We start from the raw sequence: 21276 nt of genomic DNA, 5'->3' as shown, positions 1-21276 counted from the left end.
TTTGTACAATGCAGATAGTTATGGTACCCACCTCATAGAGTTCTGATGATCAGCGACTCAAATATGTTGAGCACTTAGAACAGTGGTTGGTGGGGAGTTAAGTGTTCAGTACAGGTCAGCTTCAATTATTACTGCCAGGGTGAGGCATTTGTCTCAGTCAAAGAGGTTACTCACCCTTACTCCTGCCCCACAGCACCAGAGTTTGGGAGCTCCAGGGAGGACACAGTCATTCTGCCTGGAGGTCACTGGAAGAACTTTTGAAGGAAGCAAGATCTGATTTCCCGTTTGGTCAGAAGTGGGTCTAATTAGGGCAAAGTCAGTGGCACCAAGGAAGGACCTAGCCTGAGGCTCAATTCAGAGCTCTGAGGGTTTGCCAGAGTAGAGCAGAGACCCCCTTCTCTCGGGAATCACAGGGATGGACCCTGAGAGCTGCAGCCTGGATATTAAAGAAATGGATGCTGAGAGCTAAGAACTGATGGCAATCTTAAAAATAACCAACAGAGGGAGACCTAGACCGGAATCAGCTTCCAGAATTCAGCAGTGAGCCGACTCCAGACTCCAGGTGATCTCAATGTGCGGTCAAGACGGAGAACCAACACCCTCAAGAGAGGGGAGCTTGATGTGACTGTATGTATTAACCCAGTATGAGAGGGGCAGGGAGAGGGGTAGAACATAGACGTGTATCAGACACTCCAAATTCTCTTGGCCTCACCTGTCACTTGTCCCAGTCGCTACTGCAGGAACTGACTCTGACATCTGACAAGACTTCCCCCTGTACCTCCACTTAAGATGTTCCCCTGCCCATGACTTTCCTTCTGATGCTAAGGACTCAGCTCAGCATCCACTGAACTGTACACTTAAAAATAGTTTAAATGGTAAATTTTGTGTATATTTTACCACAATTATTAAAAACAGATCATTATTAAAAACAGTATCATAAAACAATAATTTTAAAACTGTTGATCTGTTTATAACGTATAAAGATGTAATTTGTAAAATAATAATTACACAAAAGATTATGGAGAAAATGGAACAATACTGGAGTAAAGTTTCTATATGCAATGCACACAGAGTTAAAATTAATTCAAATTAGATTGTTTTAAGTTAAGATGCTAATTGTAACCCCAGGGCAATCACTAAGAAAATAACTTTAAAATTATAGTGAAATAAACAAGAAGGAAATTAAAATGGTAGACTAGAAAATGTCTACTTAACACAAAAGAAGTCAGCAACAGAGGAACAAAGACATAAGACAGAAACCAAATAGCAAAATGGCAGATGTAAATCCTGTCTTAATGGTAATTACATCCAATGTAAATGGGTTAAACTCTCCAATTATAAGGCAGAAGTTGACAGAATGGATTTTTTTTTTAATGACCAATCAATATGCTGTCTATTTGAAGACACAAATATGTTGAAAGTAAAAAGATGAGAAAACACACACCATGCAGACAGGAACCAAAAGAGAATGGAGACAAAACAGACTTTTAAGAAAAAATTTAGGGACAAATAATGCATATTCCTGGTATAAGATCTTTGTAGACAAAGCCAAGAAATACACATACTTACCTTCACTCCAGAAAGTTCTCCTGAGCGTATAAGAATCATTGGTGAATATACCCGTGGAGGATTTAATTTGGCCTATACTTTGTTTTAAAAGTGTTTAAATTTATTGCTGACATTTAACCATCAGGAGACTGACATTTCATTCAAACTTGCTGCTTCTCTTGGAAAGCCTGGCTGTACTGGTCTGCATTTCGGCTTAATAAACATTGGCTTCCACTGACATAAGTTTCCTTTTTCAAAAGGTCTGTTGTCCAGTTCCCCATGGTTCCCACCTGGAAGAGACGGGGAGCTTGGTCAGGCCAACATTCCCCTCCGCCCTCACTGTCCACTCTGATTTCATAGATGAGGAAACAGCCCTAGCGAGGCGAGAGACTGGCCAAGGGTCACACAGGGAGGCTCAGGCAGCAACAGCTCTACTCCTGCCTAGCACCACCCCGCATAGAACTAGCCACACCACAGAGAGGCAGAAGCCCTGCCTTTGGACTCTTACCCTCCAGGGTGAGCTGATGTGGGCGCCTCCTTCACCCTTCCCTGCTACCCAGGGTCTGCAGGTTCTTTCTTCCCTGTAAAAACCATTTTAGGAGACCCCAGCAATGACAGGAACAGAGTGAGTTGTATGGCCAACAGCAAGTCAAGAAGGGTACTGTCAGGGGTATTTGCATCTTAACAGAGACCCAGTGTGAGTCAAATGAGTGACTGCGATTTTAATGCTGGAGATTCAGGCGCCTGATAGGGAATTGGAGCTGTACATTCATACATATGTTCATGTGTTGAGGAGGGGGACACCCAGCGAATCTTCCCACTAATGCTGAAATTGAGATCAAACCATAAAGAGAAGTGTCTTTTAAGTGATTTCAACTGCAAAACCCTTTCTTCAAATCAAAGAACTAATGGGACGTAAGTCAGGGAAGTTCCATGATTTGGTGGGAGTTGGGGCCCGGGCTGGGTTCAGTCCACTCCCTCTTGGAGTAGACACTCGTGGTGGTGATGGAGCGGGCCTTCATCTCAGCAGAGCCGGGGCAGAATCCCGTCACCATTGCCAGAGTCTCACAGCCTGGCCTCGGCATGTCTCTGCTCTGCTTTGAGATAGACCTCAGAAGGCTGCTCAGCCGTGTGCAGGCACGTTCCAGAAGTGTGGCAGCTAACACCTCTGGAGGTGACCCACTACCAGTGGAGACTGGACTCAGCCCTGTCATCTTTTTGGAGGGACGGGCCTAAGGTGTATTCCATACAGTTCTTCAGAGAGCGCCCTGCAGGACTGAGCCCCAGTTTCTCATAGTAATTGCCTTGATCATAGACTGGATCGCTCATAAACAACAGAAATTTATTTCTCCCAGTTCTGAAAGGAGGCTGGAAGTCTGAGAACAGGACGAGGTTCTAGCAAGGGCCCTCTTCCGGTTGCAGATTACTGGACTTCTCACTGTGTCCTCATCGCTGTATCCTCACACGGCAGAGTGAGGGAGCTCTCTTGGGCCTCTTTTATAATCCCATCCATGAGGGCAGAGCCCTCCCAGAGGCCAGAAACCCCACCTGCTAATAGCATCACATCAGGGACTTGGATTTCAACATACGAATTTGGGGTGGGACACAAACTGTCAGTTCATAACAGTAACCCACTTATTAACACACTCTTCATTGGCATTCCTCCCTTCTGTGTCACTCTTAATGCTCCTCCACTTCTGCCTCCTTGGATCACCACGTAAGTCAACTATAGGCACCCAAGCCCTTGCCTTAGGTTCTGCTTTTGGGGGAATCCAAACTAAGACACCCCTCACCACTGCTCCCACATGCCTCCCCAGATATTTGCCAGCCCCTCCAAGTGGGTGACGACCACTGCCCTCAGCATGTCTAGGCCCCGAGCTTCTTGACCCCTGGGCCTTGCCCCCTTCACCTTGCCCCCTTCACCTCTAAGAAGTCATCTGGACGCAGGAAAAAGTAGCCAAAAGGCAAAGATTGATGTTATTGACTTTATATGTTTAAAATTCTTTGTGTAACATGACAACACCATTAAAAGGCCTTGGTGAGTTGAAGTGGGAGTTGAGGGACCGAAGTCAAGGAGGGAGAGCTTCTGGACGGGGTTAGAGGACAGAAAATGAGGCCATTGGAGCAGACGGGGGGGAGATAAAAATGATGGGTTTGGACATGTGGTTTTGGTGCTTGGGGGATACCCTGGTGGAGTTTCCAGGAGACACTGATGAATTCTCAGTGGAACTGAATTCATCAATGTTTCTGGAACTCAAGAGATAGAGATTTGAAAGACATCAAAATGAATAAGTGATATTCAAAGTCATGGGCATGGATGAGATCACTCAAGGTGAATGTTTAGGACAGAAAAGAAGCTAAATAAACACAGTGATTTCTGAAGGGTGGGGTTTTAGTGGCATTGGAAAAAAGGAACTACCATTTTAACTCTATACATATGTCAGCTTTATTATTGCAAACATTACTTGTATTTATTTTTTGTGTTTGTATTTATTTGTACTACATTATTATAAATAATTCAGTGTATTATTACAGATAATATTGTAAGATATTACAAAAGTGTAAGATATTGTGTTATCAACTATAGCCACCGTGTTTTCATGTTGTTCTTTTTTAAATGGAGGTACTGGGAATCAAACGAAGTACCTCATGCATGATCAGCACGCACTCTAGCCACTGAGCCATACCCCAGCCATGTTTTATGTTACAGCCTCCAACCTTATTCATCTTACAGCTGAAAATTTGTATCCTTTTACCAGTCTCTACCTGTTTCCCCCACCCCCCAGCCCCTGGCAACCACTTTTCTACTTCCTATGAGAGTGATTTTTTTAAAATATACTTTTATTTGTTGTTTTATACATATCTATCTGCAGGAGTTGAGAGTGAAAGAAGAGAACCAACGACAGGGTCGTGGAGACGCCCACGTTGTACCTGCTGGATGCTCCGGACATCCCCGCGGCCCCAGCTCAACAAGCAGGTGTGTTCCATCCTCCTGACATTAACTGTGCCAGGACTGCCCAGCACCCAGACATTGCCTGCCTGCCACAGGGTTTACTCAAGGGAGGCAAAGAGGGCTTATTTGTTCTATGTAGTCACATCCTGAGAGCTGCAGGAGAGGTTGGTGTGGTTATAAACGAGCCACTCTTTTGTAATAGGATCTTTACAGTGATGGAATTGTTCTGTGTCTTGGCTTTGGTGGTGGACACACAAACCTACATGTGATAAAAATTTGCATAAAAATAGATATGCACACAGACTCAGTATATGATTATATTCAACAGGGGTTTTTTAATTGACATGAAATTCACATAGCATAAAATGAATCACTTTAAAGTGAACAATTCAGTGGCATTTAGCACGTTCACAATATTGTGCAACCACCACCTTCGCATTGTGCTAAGACATTTTCATCACCCAAAATGAGAACCCCATACCCATTAAGCAGTCACTCCCCAATTCCCCTCCCCTCCACCCTTGGCAATCCTCAACCAGCTGTCTGTCTGGCTTTACCTATTCTGGACATCTCACATAAAAGGAGTCATACATTATATGACCTTTTGTGTCTGGCTTCTCTCCCTTGGCATAATGTTTTCAAAGTTCACCCATACTGTATAGCATGTATTGGTGCTCCATTCCTTTTTATGACTGAATAATATTCCATTGTGTGCACAGCCCACCATTTGATTATCCCTTCATCCACTGATGAACATTTAGGTTATTTCTTCTTTTGTCATTGTGAATCATGCTGCCATTAATGCAGCGTGCAATGTACCTGTCTGAGCACCTGTTCTCAATTCTTTTGAATATATACCTAAGGGTAAAATTGTGGGGTCAGATGGTAATTTGATGAACTTTTTCAGGAGCTGCCAAACTGTTTTCTGTGGGTGTTGTTTTAAGCCACTAAATTTGTGGCAATTTACCATGAAAATCACAAAACAAATACACCTCTCTTTCACTTGCAGTTTTAAAAAATGGCATTCGTGTCTCCAAATAACGTCCCTTGAATAATTTAATTGCTGCTTCTTTGCTTCTCAGAAATATAGTGACAATTGTTCAGTGACTTCCCACCATGGAAAATGAGGGTTAAGTCCTTTTAATTCCCACCACCGTCACCTGAGGGCTGCCTTCCGTCCTCATCCTCCCAATAGACAATGTTATAATTTTGGTTAGATTACCATGTGGTGCTTACACTATTATAACGTCCATGTTTACTTTTCTTCTCCTGCACAAGATTTTGTTTCCCCTAGAGTTAATGATTTAAAGTCTAAGCTTTATCTTTGCTTCATTTTTTTATGGACATATTACTATTTCAAAAACCAAACACTCTGCCAATTGTTGAAATAGCTGCTCAGGATTTCTAGACACGGCAGCTGTTCCATCCACTTGAACACACTGAGGAAGTTTCTTTCCCAGCCTACTGACCTCTGTATCCTGGTTTCATGTCCGACATTAATTGAGGGAAATTCTCATTAATTATTACTTCAAATATTTCTTCTGCTCCTTTTCCTCTGTCTTGTACCCTGATGTTTCCATTATGCATATGTTACACATTTTGTAGGTGTTCCATAATTCTTGGATATTTTGGGGCATTTTCACTCTTTTTTCTCTTTGCTTTTGCATTTTTGAAGTGTCTTTTGACATAACCTCAACCTCACAGATTCTTTCCTGAGCCATGTCTGATCTATTAATGAGCCCTCAAAGACGTTCTTCATTTCTGTCATAGTGTTTCTAACATTTCTTTTTTAATTCTTTCTTAGGATTTCCACCTCTCTGCTTACATTACCCATCTGTTCTTGATATTGTCTACACTTTCCATTATGGACCTTAGCATATTAATCATAGTTATTTTAAATTCCCAGTCTGATAACTCCAACATCTTTGTCATAGCTGAGTCTGGTTATGATGTTTGCTCTCTCTTCAAACTGCGTTTTTGCCTTTTAGTATGCCTTGTAATTTTTTGTTGAAAGCTGGACTGGGTAGAAGAAACTCTGGTTAGACCTTTAGTGATATGGTGGTAAGGTGTAGGGGAGGGGAAACATTCAATAGTCCTTTGATTAGATCTCAGTCTTTTAGTGAGCCTGCATCTCTAGGCTGTGACCTTCAAAAGCATGTTTCAGTCTGTCCCCCGCCCCTTTGTGGGGTCAGAATGGCTAGGGTGGGCTAGAGGTGGGTATTTCCCTTGCCCTAGAGCAGTTAGGTTCTTTTTAAACCTTGGTAGTTTATGATTTGGTAAAAGAGTTTCTCTTAAGGGCAAATCTTGTTAAGAACAAAATGCTGAGGTGTGTTTCCAAATGGTCCCTTGTCCTCTCCCCCTGTCTGAAGTGTGAGGGGAATTTCCTCCAATATTCACCGTGAGAACCTGGCGGGGCTTCTGGGTGGAACTCACAGAATTGCATGGTCCCCTCTATGACAGAGCCCCAGGAGCTGTTATCTCTCTGTCTCATCCACACTGAGCCTCCGGCAATTCATCAATCACGGTTTAGGTTTGCCCATCCCCAGTAAGTTGTGATTCTCTGTGTCTGTTTGTTCTGTCTCTCAAACTTTGTTGGGGGTGGCAGAGGGTGATGGTAGCGGTTTGCCCTGTAACCTCACTTCTCTAATTGATCTAAGAAGAGTTGTTAATTTTCAGTTGTTTACTTTTTGTGAGGACATCATGAGTGCTTTCAAACTCCTTACATGCTGGACCGGGAACCAGAAGTCATCCTCCACTGGCCCTTTCAGCATCTCCACTTCCCCGGGACATGTGGGAACATCTGGATCCCTGCCTGATACATAAAATAGGGCTGCTTCAGGCCCACCTCTCAGGCCTCCTCTTTCCGCAGCTGCTGTTTTTCAGCAGAAAAGGAGTTTACTAAAAGGATAAGGAGGACCCACAGAAACATCTGAAGCACTCAGCTTCCAGGAATAATATCTGGAACCTCATAACCAGCCTCACAAGAAGAAACAGTAACTGCAAGTGATGATCCTGCCCCTGCCCTGCCAATAGCACCTCTGGGGCAGGAACTCATCCTTGTAGTGTCTGGAAAAGCATAATCACCATAGAAGCTGGTCCCTGCCACCACCTACACCAGCAAACCATAGAAGCTGGTCCCTGCCACCACCTACGCCAGCAAACACAGGTTGTGCAAGGAGTTAGTGTCATCAGATTGCACACTTCTGAGCTAGAGTCTGGGTGTGATTTAATGAGTGTAGGTCTCAAGCCTGTATCCTAGCTGCAAAGGAGTCTGGGCTTTGAATTTTCTGTGCTCTACCTTTGGATATTGGGACTCTTAGGGCTGACAATTCACAAAATTAGCAAGGGCATCTGGCAGCTAGACCAGATGCCACTACATGAAGCAAAAACCCTTTTTCATTTTTTATGGAAATTTTCAAACATACAGTAAAGTTAAAAGAATTATATATATAGTGAGTGCCATATACCCACCCACTAGATTCTACCATTAACATTTTACTATACTTGTTTTAGCACACATCCATCCATCTCATTTTTTTGACTCATTTCAAAGTAAATTGTACACTTCTCTCCAAATACTTCAGTACATCTGTCATTAACTAGAGTTTGAAATTTGCTTATAGCTTTTATTTCTTGGTTATTAAACTCACATACAACAAAATATACAAATCTTAAGTGCGTATCTATTGAAGTTTACCAAATGCCTATGCAACCAACACCCCAATCAACTGTCCCAATCAGACTATCATTCCAGAAAGTTCCTTCATGACCTTCCAAGTCAATCCCTATGCCCAACTCACCCCTAAAGGCAACCACTGCTCTCATCTTTTCCCACCATATGTTAATTGGCAAAATCTTTTTAATTTTGGCCCCTCAAAGTAGGACTTGCCAACCAAAACTTCCCCACCTACCCTCCTGCCTCTCTGGGAATTTGGTCCAGAGAAGTATGGTCAGGTGGAGAAATTTGCTTGCTTCTCCTCCTTTGATCTTCCTTCTCTCTCCAGCAGAGACGGCTTCCTTCACTTCCCAGATGGAAAGGACTGTTCTTAAATGGTATATCTAGAGATCTCTGGCCTTGGCTTATAGTAGTCTCGAGAGTCAAATCCAACAGGGCCAGCTCCTGACTGTTAATGGAACTTTAGGGTTTACTAAGCCCTTTTTTGGCAAAGCCTTGCTTTGAAGATCATTGCCTTGTGAAGGACAAAACAAGTAGTAACCAAGACAAGCAATCAGGCAGCCAAGGCTGGATGATAGCCCTTTGTTCTTGTCCCCCTCCATCCTTGGCTTTGGAGGGAGGAGAGTCCCAGGACAACCTAATTTACAAGAAATACAGTTGACAATACTTCAAAACGCCATCTCCATTACCGAATGAGTGAACCAATGTGACCCAAGAGGAAGCTCTAGCATCAGTTGCTATCTGGACACTGATGTCTCTGCAGATTCCACAGGGATTTGCCCTTTGGTGGGAACAAAGAAGTATTTATTGAATGAATTTGGAAGGAAGGAAAAAATGAATGTAGAAGTGGATGAGTAGATCGTGAGCACACAAAGCAAGAACACAGTAAGCTCTGAACGCTTCATACCGTCATAGCAGCCTCTAGGTCCCAATGATGTTAGACAGATGGGCTGATGGATGAAGAGGGCAACACCTGGACACTGAGGGCCAGATGTGTCCACCTCTAACCTCCTGGCTTGCCCTGCAGCTCTGGCCCACATGCAGTGGGCAAAAACCAGGTCAGCTGATGATGGTCAAAGAGCAACTTGCCTCTTGGCTGGGCAAGCACCTCCCTCCCAGAGTTTGAACTCTGGCTGTCTATGTCACCATGGTTATTACTCTCAGGACGAGGTGATGCAGCGATGAGTTAGAGCTTCACCATCTTTTATTAGGTGCTTGATGACTTCGCCCAGTGATGGGAGGGGAACAGAATCAGCTTCCATTTTACAGCCCGAGTCAGCAGAGCCCCAGAAAGGGGAAGGGATGAACTGCCACCAGACCAGTCCAGGGCAAGCTCTGATGGGTCCCTCCGATTCATTGTCCTATGAGGATAAATTCCCAAGACAGTGTAGGCAATTCCTGTCCTAAGTACCCAGGGGATCATAGGTCCAGCTGGCGGCTCAGACCTTGGGATTTACTCCTGGGCAGCACCAGGTCTGCATTTGCTGGAGCTGCCAGACTCTGGAAATGAGGGTTCCAAGCACCCGAGGACCCTGTGGGCCCCACTCTGCGGAGCACAGCTGCCCCTGGATTCTTCTGGCCTACGGTGTCAACTTTACTTGAGGCCCCTCTTCTGTGATTTAGGTCAGCTTGTGGTTTTCTCTTGAGGGGCAGAACTGAAATCCTAGAGCGGAAGCATATTCTAGATCAACAGCTCTCAAACATTATGGTCTCCAGACCTTTTTACACTCTTAAAAATTATTGAGAATCCCAGAGAAGTCTTGTTTTGTGTGGGTTATATTTCTTGATAGTTACCAATTTAGAAATCAACACTGAGAAACTTACAAAATGTTGATTCATTAACTCATGTAAAAACAAATAAACCCATTGCATCTTAACACAAATAACAAAACAAACAAACAAAATCCCATATTTTCCAAAACAAAAAATAATATTAGTAGGAGTAGCATTATTTTACTCTTTTTTTTTTCTGGCAAATCTCTTTAACTAAATAGAAGGCTGTATTCTCATACTGTATTTACATTCATTTTTTTCCAACTTTTTGCAATATCATGTAGCCTCTGGAAAATTCCACTATACACTCATGACGGAGAGTGAAATAAGCCAAAAAAAAAACCTGTAATAATATTATGAAAATAGCTTTAACTTCACAGAGCCCCCAGAAGCGTCTTGGGGACCCTGGACTTCCCTTTAAGAACAGCTGCTCTGAATAGAGCATCTTCGATTTTAATGTGCATGCAAATCACCCCAGGAACTGGTACAGTGCAGATTCTGGTTCAGGGAGTCTGGGGTATGGCCCAGGAGTCTGCATTTCTAACCAGCTACCAGGTGATACCAGTGCTGCTGGACCCCAGACCACACTCATGGACTCACAGCTCTGCCTCTGACACTATCCGAGGCAGGACCAGATAGACTCCTGAAAAAGTCATGGTGCTCTCCCAATCCCTACACTTACAACACAAGAAAACTTGAATTCAACAAACCCAACAAAACCCTTATTTTTCTTAAAGTGATTACTTTGACTTTTTGTTTAAATTTTTAAAAATTTTTTAAATTGTGTTTGATGCCCACACTTTGCTGGTCTTAAGCATGTGAATAATCCATTACTGCTCCAAGGGGAGGAGACTTGCCCAGGCCTCTGCAGCTTTGCCTCCTGGAGAAAGCCCCTCCCCATCATCCACCGCCCACTGAGATGCCCCTGTTTTCTGTATCCCCCCACCAAAAGAACGGGGCACTTAAGCAGATCTAGGGCTTGGTGCTGGGGAGCAGATGGGAGGTCTGTAGCCCTCAAGATGTCCTCAGTAAAGAGACTGAAATGAGAGGCACACAAAAATACCAGCCAAAATAGCATTACATTCCTCTATGAGAACAAAAAAAAAAAAAAATCAGGAAACAACCTTAATTCCCATCAATTTGGGAAGGGTTAGCTAGATCACGTAAACTCATGCAAGAAATGCCACTGCTGATGACGGTACATGTCCACAGTCTGTGATCAGAAAAAAACACAGAGGTAAGTATGGTATGTGGTTAAGCAGAAACGGCAGGTTACAAATCAGCTTCTCTGTACAATGGGATTTACAGAAATGTATTTACATATGTTTGCAGCTATACGTATGCTTTCTTCTTTCTGTGTTGCTTCGATTTTCTACATGGGTATAGTTTACAGCCAGAAAAACAATTAAACTATTTTTAAAGCATCTGTTTATTCCACAGGCACAGATTTTTAACTTGTGAAGCCCCCACTGTAGGCTGGGCATAGGTCCAGGTGACACTGGGGTATCCTGACTTGCCTGAGTCTTTGGCTCCTGTCTGCCGTCTGTAGTCTGATCATTTAGAATCAGAGAATGTTGGAATCAGTAAGACTCAGTCCACGCCCTTATTTCATGGATGAGGGTGCAGAGGCTCAGAGAAGGTGAGTGACTTGCCAAGAGTCACACAGCCAGCTTGGCCCAGAGATAACAGAGCCCAGTCTCCTGGCTCTCATCCCAGGGCTCTACTGCCAGGCTTAGGTGCTCTCCCCTAAATCTGAGTAGGAATTGTTTGGGGTTGTTGAGGCGGGGGTGGTTTTGAATGGCCCATCTTCTAGGAGCCCCAGTCCAGGCAAATCCAAGATGAAAGATAAAAAGGCCCTGGATGAGACTGTCATTAGTGGGGAGGAGTCTGACCCTGCACAGGCAGAAAAGCAGCTTTGGTAGAATAGGGCCCGGGTCTGCCTGGCCACTGGGGCAGAAGGCTGCAGGGCACCAGGGAAGGAGCCAGGTGCCAGGTGTCAGTAATTAAAGGCAATGCAGGCCTGCAAATAGCCCATTAAAGATGTTTGCCCTACATCAAACCAGCAAGCAGAACTCAACTCCTTTGCCACTTTCTGTAAAAAAACCAACCACATCAAACAATTCAGGGTTTTTATACACTTTCCCAAATGCTTGGGTGAACACAGGGAGTGAGGGCACACAGCGTACAGACCACCGCCTCCCCTCCGTGCCTGTCTCAGGGAGTCTATCCCCTCCCACTCCCCACTCCCTCCCACTCCCCACTCTCTCCCTGGCCGGTCCTACCCAACCTCTGATGACCCCAAGTCATCCTCTCGAGGCACTCCCCAACAAAGAGAATCTTCCTCCCAACTCCCAGGGGAACAAAATTCCCTCCGTTTCATCCCACACAAGGCTTTAGAAGCTCTGGAGTCCCGAGCCCTGGACTTTGAGCTAGAATCTTTGAGCCCAGGAATCTTAGACTTTTGAGCTAGAATGGCCCCCGAGAGTAACGTAGCCCAGTCTTTCTTAGTTCACAGTGGGTGAAGCCAGGGTTCTGAGATGGAGAGGTCTTGCCCAAGGTCATGGGGCACTGGTAGCTGCCAGGTCTCTAAGCTCCAGGCTGTAGTCAGCTCACAACGTTGCATTGGATTAGCCTTGACTTTGAACCAGAGAGCCTCCCCTCTCTATTCCCCACCTCCTCCTGAGAGACTAGGTTGACACCACTCTGGGCGGTTGGATTGTCCCAGGGAGGTCCTGCAAGGAGTTCAAAGGACAGAAGACCCTGCAAGAAGTCAGGTTGGGGATCTCTTTTCAATTTCTGGGGTAGATTGAACCCAGGCAGAGGCAAGACAGTATGCCATCCTCATCTCTTTAGCTCGGAAGCCCCAAACATTGAGGGGGCGGACAAGCTCAGAGGTGGTCCAACTCTCAAAAGTGCGGGTGATTGAGGAGGGGGTACAGGGGAGCCAGGATCCCCCAGCACCCAGGCCCTGGCCAGAGTTTTCCTTATCACCCTCTTAGTCACCAAAGAAAGAGAAGTCAGTCTTCATTTTACTAAAATTCAGGGAGGATCACAGACCTTGCTGGGGCAGCGTGACCAGGGCAGGAGCCAGGCTGCAAACCCAAGCCTGCGTGGGTCAAAAGTTTATTCCCCAGAAACTAAGGGCTCCTCCATCAAAGCTGAGCCTGTGGGTGGGTGTGTGCAGGTGTGCGGGAGGGTGTGGCATGGTGGGGCCTTGTCCCTAGAAGAGGATGGTGGGTCACTTCCCCTGCCGATGCCTCTGGAGCCCACACAGAAGAGAGAAAAACTTTCTCTTCTCACCCAGGAGAGGAGATGACAGCCCCAGACCAGATGCCATGAGGCCTGGTCCCACCCGCCTCTGCCACTTGTCACCACGTATCCTTAGAGTCCCCTCTCCTAACCTCCATCTTCTCATCTGAGTTGTTACGAAGGGTGAGGACGGCTGACCATAAAACCAGTTCCCTGGCTCCTTGCCAGGCTCGTGGCCCTCCTGGACCTCAGTTTCTCCCACAATCCAGCTCGAAGCATTGGAAGGCCTCTTGGCTGGAGCCCCTCCCACACTGGACAGCTTCGAGGTGAAAAGCAAGGCAATTACTGGGTGTTTAGTGTCTTGGAGGTGTCACTGCTAGAGTGAGGAGGGCCACGCCTCCCCTTGAATTCTGACTGTCCTGCCTAGGAGTGTCCCAAGGCTCGCCTTATTAAGTGGGTCTGGCTGGCTGCTCAGAAACAGAGTCCTGACAGTCCACACTCCACCGTGCAGAGGAAGCAAGGCGTCGGGCAGCCCTGGCATGGCAGGTGAGTGGGCTGGGCCTGGGGGCCTTGGGGCACCAGGGCCCCTGCGAGAAGCTTCGGGAAGCGGTTGTCTGTGGAATGAAACTTTGGTCACTGATTCTCAGGATCATGAAGCTGCACGGTCCATGAGCTGTTCCTGCCTGTTCAAGAGAACCCGGGGGCCCAGAGATGGAAAGAGCCTTCTCTTGACCACCCAGCAAGCAAGTCCGAGACAGAGTCCTTCCCAGACTGGGGCCAGGCCTTCCCCGCATGCCTTGCTGGGCTGGAGGAGGGGGGATCAGAAAGGGAAGTGGAAAGATCTGAAGTCCTCTCACACCCCATGTAGATTACATGGATCCAGAAACATGTCTGGGCAGAGCTGGGGATGTGGGCTCAGGGAGGAGAAAGGAGACGCCCCACGGGCTGCATCCTCTTCAAATTCCCACCTCAAAGATTCAAATGCAAGAGCAGCTCTGTCCAAGGAGAAAAGAGCTATGTGACCTTGAACAAGAGAATTTGCCCTTGGTGCCTCCATTTTCCCATCTGTACGATGGGAATTATAATTCAAATCACCTCACAGGCCTGCAGTGAGGAACTGTTGAGACCGAGTCTGCCTTTCCCCCCACGATATCTCACATGGGGCCTTGTGAGATACTCTCAGAAAATGTGCCTCCCCCTCCAGTCTCAATACAGTGAGGGACAAATTCCCCTCCCACCCTGGGAACTTGTCTGCTAGTCAACAGTTACATATTTTATACCTATTCTGTGCTGGGAATGGGGTCCAGTGGTGAGCAAGCCAAGTCAACAGAAGCAGGGGTCCTATTCTCATAAGTCTTTAAAGGATATTTCTAATTCTATGTTCCTATTTTCAGTTGTTCAGTATCATGTGACAATTTTAGGAGTCTTGTTTATTTTTTGACTTTCAAAGGCAGGTATTTTAATTCCCTTATCGTATTTGAACTTTCTCTTCTTACTTTCCCCTGGCAATTGGGAACATTACTGGCATCCTGGGCCCTTCCTCTCTTGGGAGGGTCAGCTCCCCATGGACTAGGCCTTGCCACCCCAGCTCACCCCCTTGGCTTTTGTTTCCAGAGCTGGAGTGGCTTCTCCCTTTAGTCCTGGGTTAGAGGGCGCTGGCTTTGCTTCCTTCAGGATCTGCTTTTCAGGACTCACCTAGAGGTCCCTCTTCCCTAAGTATTTACTATACCATCAGCCTTAAACTTGACCAAGTTTAATTGCTGAAAAAGGATCCTTCTAGGATCAAAGTCAGCAACGGGGGTTCCAATGTCAGGTCTAACTTACTGGGTGATCATTCGTCTCTTTGAACCTCAATTTCTCCATCTGTAAAATATCAGGGTTGGATTCATCATGCCTAGTATATAAACTGACTATTAAGTTGAATTCAATCCCCAGTCTTCTGGGTTTTCCTGGCTTCTTGGAGACCTGCTCCTCAGAGCAGTCGACCAAGCCTACTACACAATCTGTGCATGAATGACAAGACATCAGATCCTGGGTGGAAAGTATGTGGCCTGCCTGTGGCCCCTTCTCACCCCCTCCCTCACACTGTTTGTGGCAGACATCACTAGTTGATGCCACAGAGCCTGAATGTGGCCCCAGGAGTCTCCTCAATGTAGTTCTTCAGGTCGTCCCTACCGGTTGATCAGCGTTAGAAAATGAAAGAAGATCCTTTTCCCATTGTTGAATTATAATAATCTTTTGGCTCAGAAATTCTAAGAATCAAGAATACTCTGTGTGGGGTTGGCTCCAGCTGGGACATTGGGTTGGAGCTGATGGGCCACTGCTTACTGGTGAGAGAGGCCAGCAGCTTCCGACAGGACCAGGAAGGAAAGGGAGACTGGGAAGTGGCCCCAGGCAACTCCTCAATGAATCATTTAGTTGGGGAGATCAGGTGCCCATGATGCACACTAAGGATAAGGTCATAATGGGTCCCATTAAAAACCAATTACATTGAGTCCAGAATCTGGGAGATGATACTGGTTTCATCAGAGCCTCCTGGGTTCAGCCCCATGGGGTGCCATCCCCAAGCTGGGACAGAGATCTAGGGAGCAGAGCATCATCAGCTGTTTGGTATCACCCAAGGGCAGGAGGAGAAACAGCTGGGTTGAGCTAGGGCTGTGGGTGGGAGGCGATCCTCTGCACATGGACCCTTCTTTCCAAGTAGGACTCTTTCTTAGGCTGATCTCAGGCCAGCTGGTGAGCAAGTGAGCTGGAGAGGAGACGGTGAGGTTGGCAGGGGAGGGAGAGGCAGGTGATAGGCAGGCCAGATGGTGGGGATGGGGGAGCTTGAATGCCAGCATAATGGTCAGGGATTTGATGGCTCTTCAGCGGGGGAAATGACATGTTGACCCTTGTGCAGTCAGGAAATCCCTTCTCCTCACTGACTCTCAGTTTCTCCATGATAACAGGATGGGTTGAAGAGGATGAACTGAAAATGTTCTGAGGCTCTTGGGGCCTTCAATGATTTAAACAAGAGGTGAAGATGGGGAGTAAAAAGAAAATCAATGCATGTAGGAATTGGGAGGGGAAGACCAAAGTGGTGGGGGAGAAAGGAGGCGGTGATGATATAAAACCCCCACTATTTTTTTAAATTTTAATTGAAGTATAGTTGATTCACAATGTTGTGTTAGCTTTTGGTGTACAGCAAAATGATATGGAAATATATATTCTTTTTCATAATCTTTACCATCATGCTTTATTACAGGATAGTAAATACAGTTCCCTGTGTTATACAGTAGGACTTTATTGTTTATCTATTTTCTACATAGTCGTTTGTATCTGCTAATGCCAAACTCCTAGTTTATCCCTCCTCTCCTTTCTCCTTTGGTACCCATAAGTTTATTTTCTGTGTCTGTGAGTCTGTTTCCATTTTGTAAACAGGTTCATTTGTATCATATGTGAGATTCCACATGTAAGTGATGTCATATGGTATTTGTCTTTCTCTGTCTGATTGCTTCACTTAGAATGATAATCTCTAGGTCCATCCATGTTGTTGCAAATGGCATTATTTCATTCTTTTTTATGGCTGAGTAGTATTCCTTTGTATATATATACCATATCTTCTTTATCCATTCACCTGTCAATGGACACTTAAAAATCCCAGTCTAGTAGTCTCATAACCATGGTACTCTGCTAAGTACCTTATAAGTAAGAAGACCACTCATATCAGCTGAAATTTGTTGTCCTAGAGTTTATTAATGGCTTCTCCTTTCACTCTCAGAATTTACAGATTTAGGTGACAAATTTACTCATTACCCTATTTAATCATTACCTCATCCACCCCAAAACTCTATGAGGAAAGTATTATTATGCCACTTCAGAGAGGTCCACTAATTTATCCAGGGCCACACAGCCAATAAATGAAAGATCAGGATTGCATTAATTGTCAGAACACTGGAATGGCAGCCGGGAGTTCTTGTGCAAATACTGAAGATAATTATCTGAGTAATAACACTCACCTTTATTGAGTGCCTAATATGTGCCAGTACTGTTCTAATTACTCTATGTGAATTATTGTATTTAATTCTCACAACTCAAGGAGGGGGCTACTATCATCACCTCCATTTTCACCAGGAGACTGAGGATCAGAAAGGTTCAGTCACTTGCCTCGGGACACACAGCCAACAAGCGGCAAAGTCTGCACTTGAATTCAAGTGTGTGCCTCTGAAATCAGCCTTCTAATTGCTGTGTGAGGTGGAAAGAAAGTCCACCTTTCCTAAGACAGGAAGATGGGGTGGAGAAGGGAAGGAGACCTGCAGAGGAAGGAAGTCAGGAAGGAAGGGCAGGTTTTGGAAAGTGACTGCTTCAGAGAGAGGGATTATGGATGGGTGGGGAGCAGATGTTGGAGCATAGGTGCTGATCCTCTAAGGTGTGCCAGGAAGCTGTAAGCATTGGCTGTCCTTTTCACAGCCTCGTCCCTGTCAAGGGACGGGGAGTGACATCCATTCATTCATTCAGCCATGAACACTGTGCCCTGGGCCCTAAGCCAGGCTCTCCCAGCCCAGAGAGCATGAAACCCAGGCCTTTCCTTCATGGGGCTTAGTCCAGTGGAGGAGAGAGAGAGAGATGTGAGCAAACAGCTAAAACCCAGCTCCCTTGATGATTCACCAGGGATGGAAACCTTAGTCTCAGACAGAAAAACTCGAGCTGAGCACATGGAGGAAATGATACTGGGTTTATTTTGATGGGGCGTCTGGAAACCAGAGCAGTGACTTCAGGGGTTAGGGCAGGTGTACACTGGTAGCAATGGCAGGTCAGGATTTCTCGGTAACAGCTCTGAAAAACCATCAAGGGGCAACAGGTAGGGGTAAAAGGGTAAGGGTAGGGACAAGTGGGGAGACGTTGCAAGAAAAAAGACCTCAGTTCAGCAGAAGGAAGGACTCCTTAACGTCTGGGCGGCCAATGAGCCGCCTCTCAGAGATATGACGCGAGAGCTATGATCAAGTATCCACTGGGAGCTGGGCTGAGCGAACTTGACCTGGAAAGGAAGTTGTGAGACAGATGGACTCTGAGATTTGGGGATAATGATAATGGCTGCTCTGACTCATCCCACCCCTCCTGCCCTCCTTTGAGGAGCCTATGGAGGCCCCGAGGCTGGTGGGAGCTGGTTTGGTCTGCGACTGGGAAAAGGGAAGCCGAGCTGGCATCCTCGGGGCTGGAACCCCTGACCCAGGTCCTGGAACCCTCATCACACCCCCAACCCCCCTTGTCAGCAGCCCTAGGGCAGGCCCGAGCTGAGGTCATTACCACCTAATAACCTCACCCCCTGCTCCTGACTCATCCTTTAAAAAAAAAAAAAAAGTTGGGGCCTGGCCTGGCCTGGCCTGTCCCCACAGAGGTTGTGGCTTGGCTTTGATCCAGCATGCCCTCAGGCAGGAGTCCCTTTCTTCCATCTCCAGGTCTCAGTTTCTGTCAGTCAGATGGAGACCTGGGCTTCTCATGGCCTTTCCAGCTCTGCTGATATTAAATTAGACAATTCTGTGTGCAAGGGAAATGGGGTGCCTTTCTGTGTTTGGGGGCTAAACAGAGACCACCTGAGCTCAGTTTTCTGGGTGGCCAACGAGCCGCCTCTCAGAGATATAATGCGGGAACTATGATCAAGTATCCACTGGGAGCTGGGCTGAGGGAACTTAATCCGGACAGGAAGTTGTGAGAGAGATGGTCTTGAGACTTGAGACTTGAACTACTGGGCTCACTCTGTGTGAAGGCTTCAGTCCTACTTTTAGATGGGAGAACAGGCCAGCCACGGGCACTAACGTTGGGCTCCTGCCTCACCAGGTCGCTGTTGGACCTGGATCCTGCACAGACCTCACTCACCCACCACAGTGGTGCCTGCAGGAGTTGCAGGAGTGCCTGGGACGCATGCGTCAGCCAAGTCAAGTTCCTTCCCACGTTCAGTCTTTATCCCCATTATCTAGGCCAAGCTAGAACTAGCCTTTCCCCTGAGTCTCAGGCCTGGGTTTGAGACAGTAGCACCATCTCAGCACAAGTGGAGACCAGTTAGAAGACTGTGGCCATCTAAATGAGAGAGGCATCGGCTGCTTGGCGCAGCATAGCGGTGGAGACAGAGACGTGGGGTGAACTTGGGGCGGGTTTTGGAGGTGGTGCTGTCTGGACTTGATGATGGATTGTATGAGAGATGTGAGAGCAAAAGGGAGTCAAAGCAGATTCCTCGGTTTGGGCCTGAGCTCCAGGGCAGATGGGATGCCACCTACCAAGATGGGCGAGAGCAGGGATTTGGGGATGGGATGGGCATGCTAGGTTGCATTTGCCTAGAAGACCACCAAATGGAGATTGCAAGTAGATGGTTGAATATATTGTTTGGATTTCAAAGAAGTTAGAGTGGAAATATAAACTTGGGTGATAGCAGCAACAGACCTCAATCCAGACAACTTCATTTCATCAAAAAACTTCCAGTAATGGTGAACCTCAAAAGGCAAGAGTTTGAGGGCCCCATTTGTTTCCTCCTGAGGTGCTCCTTGTATAAATGTTCCCACCTCTCCCTCAGTTTCATATCCCAAGCAGGACTTAGAGGAGCCGTCTTTGCTAGGCCACGAAGGTCCTGTGATGCCTCACCCCAGAGAGTGGGCACCTGGTCCCCACAGACGTGTGGAAGTCAAGGAGGCCACTCCAGGGATATTTTTCCAAATAAAATCTGCTCTAAACTGAGTTGCTCGCTCCACCTCTTGATATAGAAAAAAACTAGTAGAATTTCTGAAATTCTTCCTCACTGTGGCTGCATAAAAAATCACCCCATGACACTGGCTTTAAACAGTAACAGTCACTGATTACTGTTCTTACTCACAGAACTGGGGTCAGGGTCCAGGTTTGTCTGGCTCCAAAGCCTGTGTTTTCTCCATCCCACACCCTGGCTATTCAAGATTTGACCATTTCTGATCTCAGCCCATGGTTGTCAGAGAGGCAGGATAGCATAGAATTCTGATACCACCATGATGAAGCTGTGTGAATTTCATCAAGTTACTTAACCTTCTGTGCCTCAGTTTCCTCATCTGTAAAATGAGGGGTGATAATAGTACTTACCTCACAAGGTTGTTGCCAAGCTTAAATGAGTTTATAAATGTAAAGCACAGAGGACAATGTCTAATTATATATAAATTTTATATATTAACTATTCATCTTAGTCTTATTATTCTTACCATCATAGTTAGGGGCAGGGTGGCTTTCTCATCCTGGGACAGCTTTACCCAGCATCTGAGTTAGGGTTCACATGTTGGAAAGAAGAGCTGAATGTTATTATTGAAGAAGGGTCCTAAAAATCTGTCCAGACACCAGAGTTTCATGTTGAGTTTAGCAGATATGAATCAACAACCCAAACTGAAATGGGAAAGATGTGTCGTATTTGCTGACACTACTTAAATCAAATTAAATCTAAGTCCTGGTCCCACTAGGCTTGTCAGAAAATTCCATCCCAGTTGTTGCTGGGGCCCCCTCCGTGTTTCAGTTATCTGTCACTGCGTAAGAAATCACCCCAACACTTAGAGGCTTAAAGCAACAGCAGTCATTCTCTCACTCATGAACCTGCGATTTGGACAGAGCGCAGCGGGGACAGCTTGTCTCCACTCCATCTGATACGGGTTGGCGCAGCATGACTGGGGGCGGGAAGATTTGCTTGCAAGATGGCTCACTCCTGTGGCTGCCAAGATGGTGCTGGCTGCCAGCTGGGAGCTCGTGGGTTGGGTTGGTTCCTTTCCACATGGGCTTCTCCAAGGGCCATTTGACCTTCTTCATGGGACTTTTGGGTCCCAAGGTCAAGAACTCAAAGGAACCAGGCAGGCGCTGGCTGTCGGCTAGGAGCTCATTGGGCTGTGGTTGGGGAGTCTTGGTTCCTCTCCATCTGGGCTTCTCCAAGAGCCATTTGGCCTTCTTTATGGTGTGGCCATTGGATTTCAAGACCAAGAGCTCTAGGGAATCAGATGGAAGCTGTATTAATTTTTATGATCTAGTGTTGGAAGTCACAGAGTGTTACTCTGCTTTAACCACAAGTCCTCCCAGATTCAGGGGGAGGAGATATATATCC

At 46.2% G+C, this 21276-nt stretch overlaps 1 protein-coding gene across 2 annotated transcripts in view; it reads left to right on the top strand.

Annotated features, from left to right (window-relative positions):
• Positions 1–13576: 13576 nt before the first annotated feature.
• TGM6 (transglutaminase 6) overlaps positions 13577–21276 on the top strand; it is a 40574-nt gene continuing 32874 nt past the window's right edge. For both annotated transcript variants that reach the window (XM_006207404.3, XM_072943932.1), the window contains exon 1: positions 13577–13745. In XM_006207404.3, the coding sequence (XP_006207466.3) occupies positions 13739–13745 (7 nt within the window). In that variant the 5' untranslated portion in view covers positions 13577–13738. The remainder of the gene's footprint in view (positions 13746–21276) is intronic.

The sequence above is a fragment of the Vicugna pacos genome, chromosome 19 (genome assembly GCF_048564905.1).
Source record: "Vicugna pacos chromosome 19, VicPac4, whole genome shotgun sequence".
Taxonomy (NCBI): domain Eukaryota; kingdom Metazoa; phylum Chordata; class Mammalia; order Artiodactyla; family Camelidae; genus Vicugna; species Vicugna pacos.
This window is presented reverse-complemented; position numbering and strand designations above follow the sequence as displayed.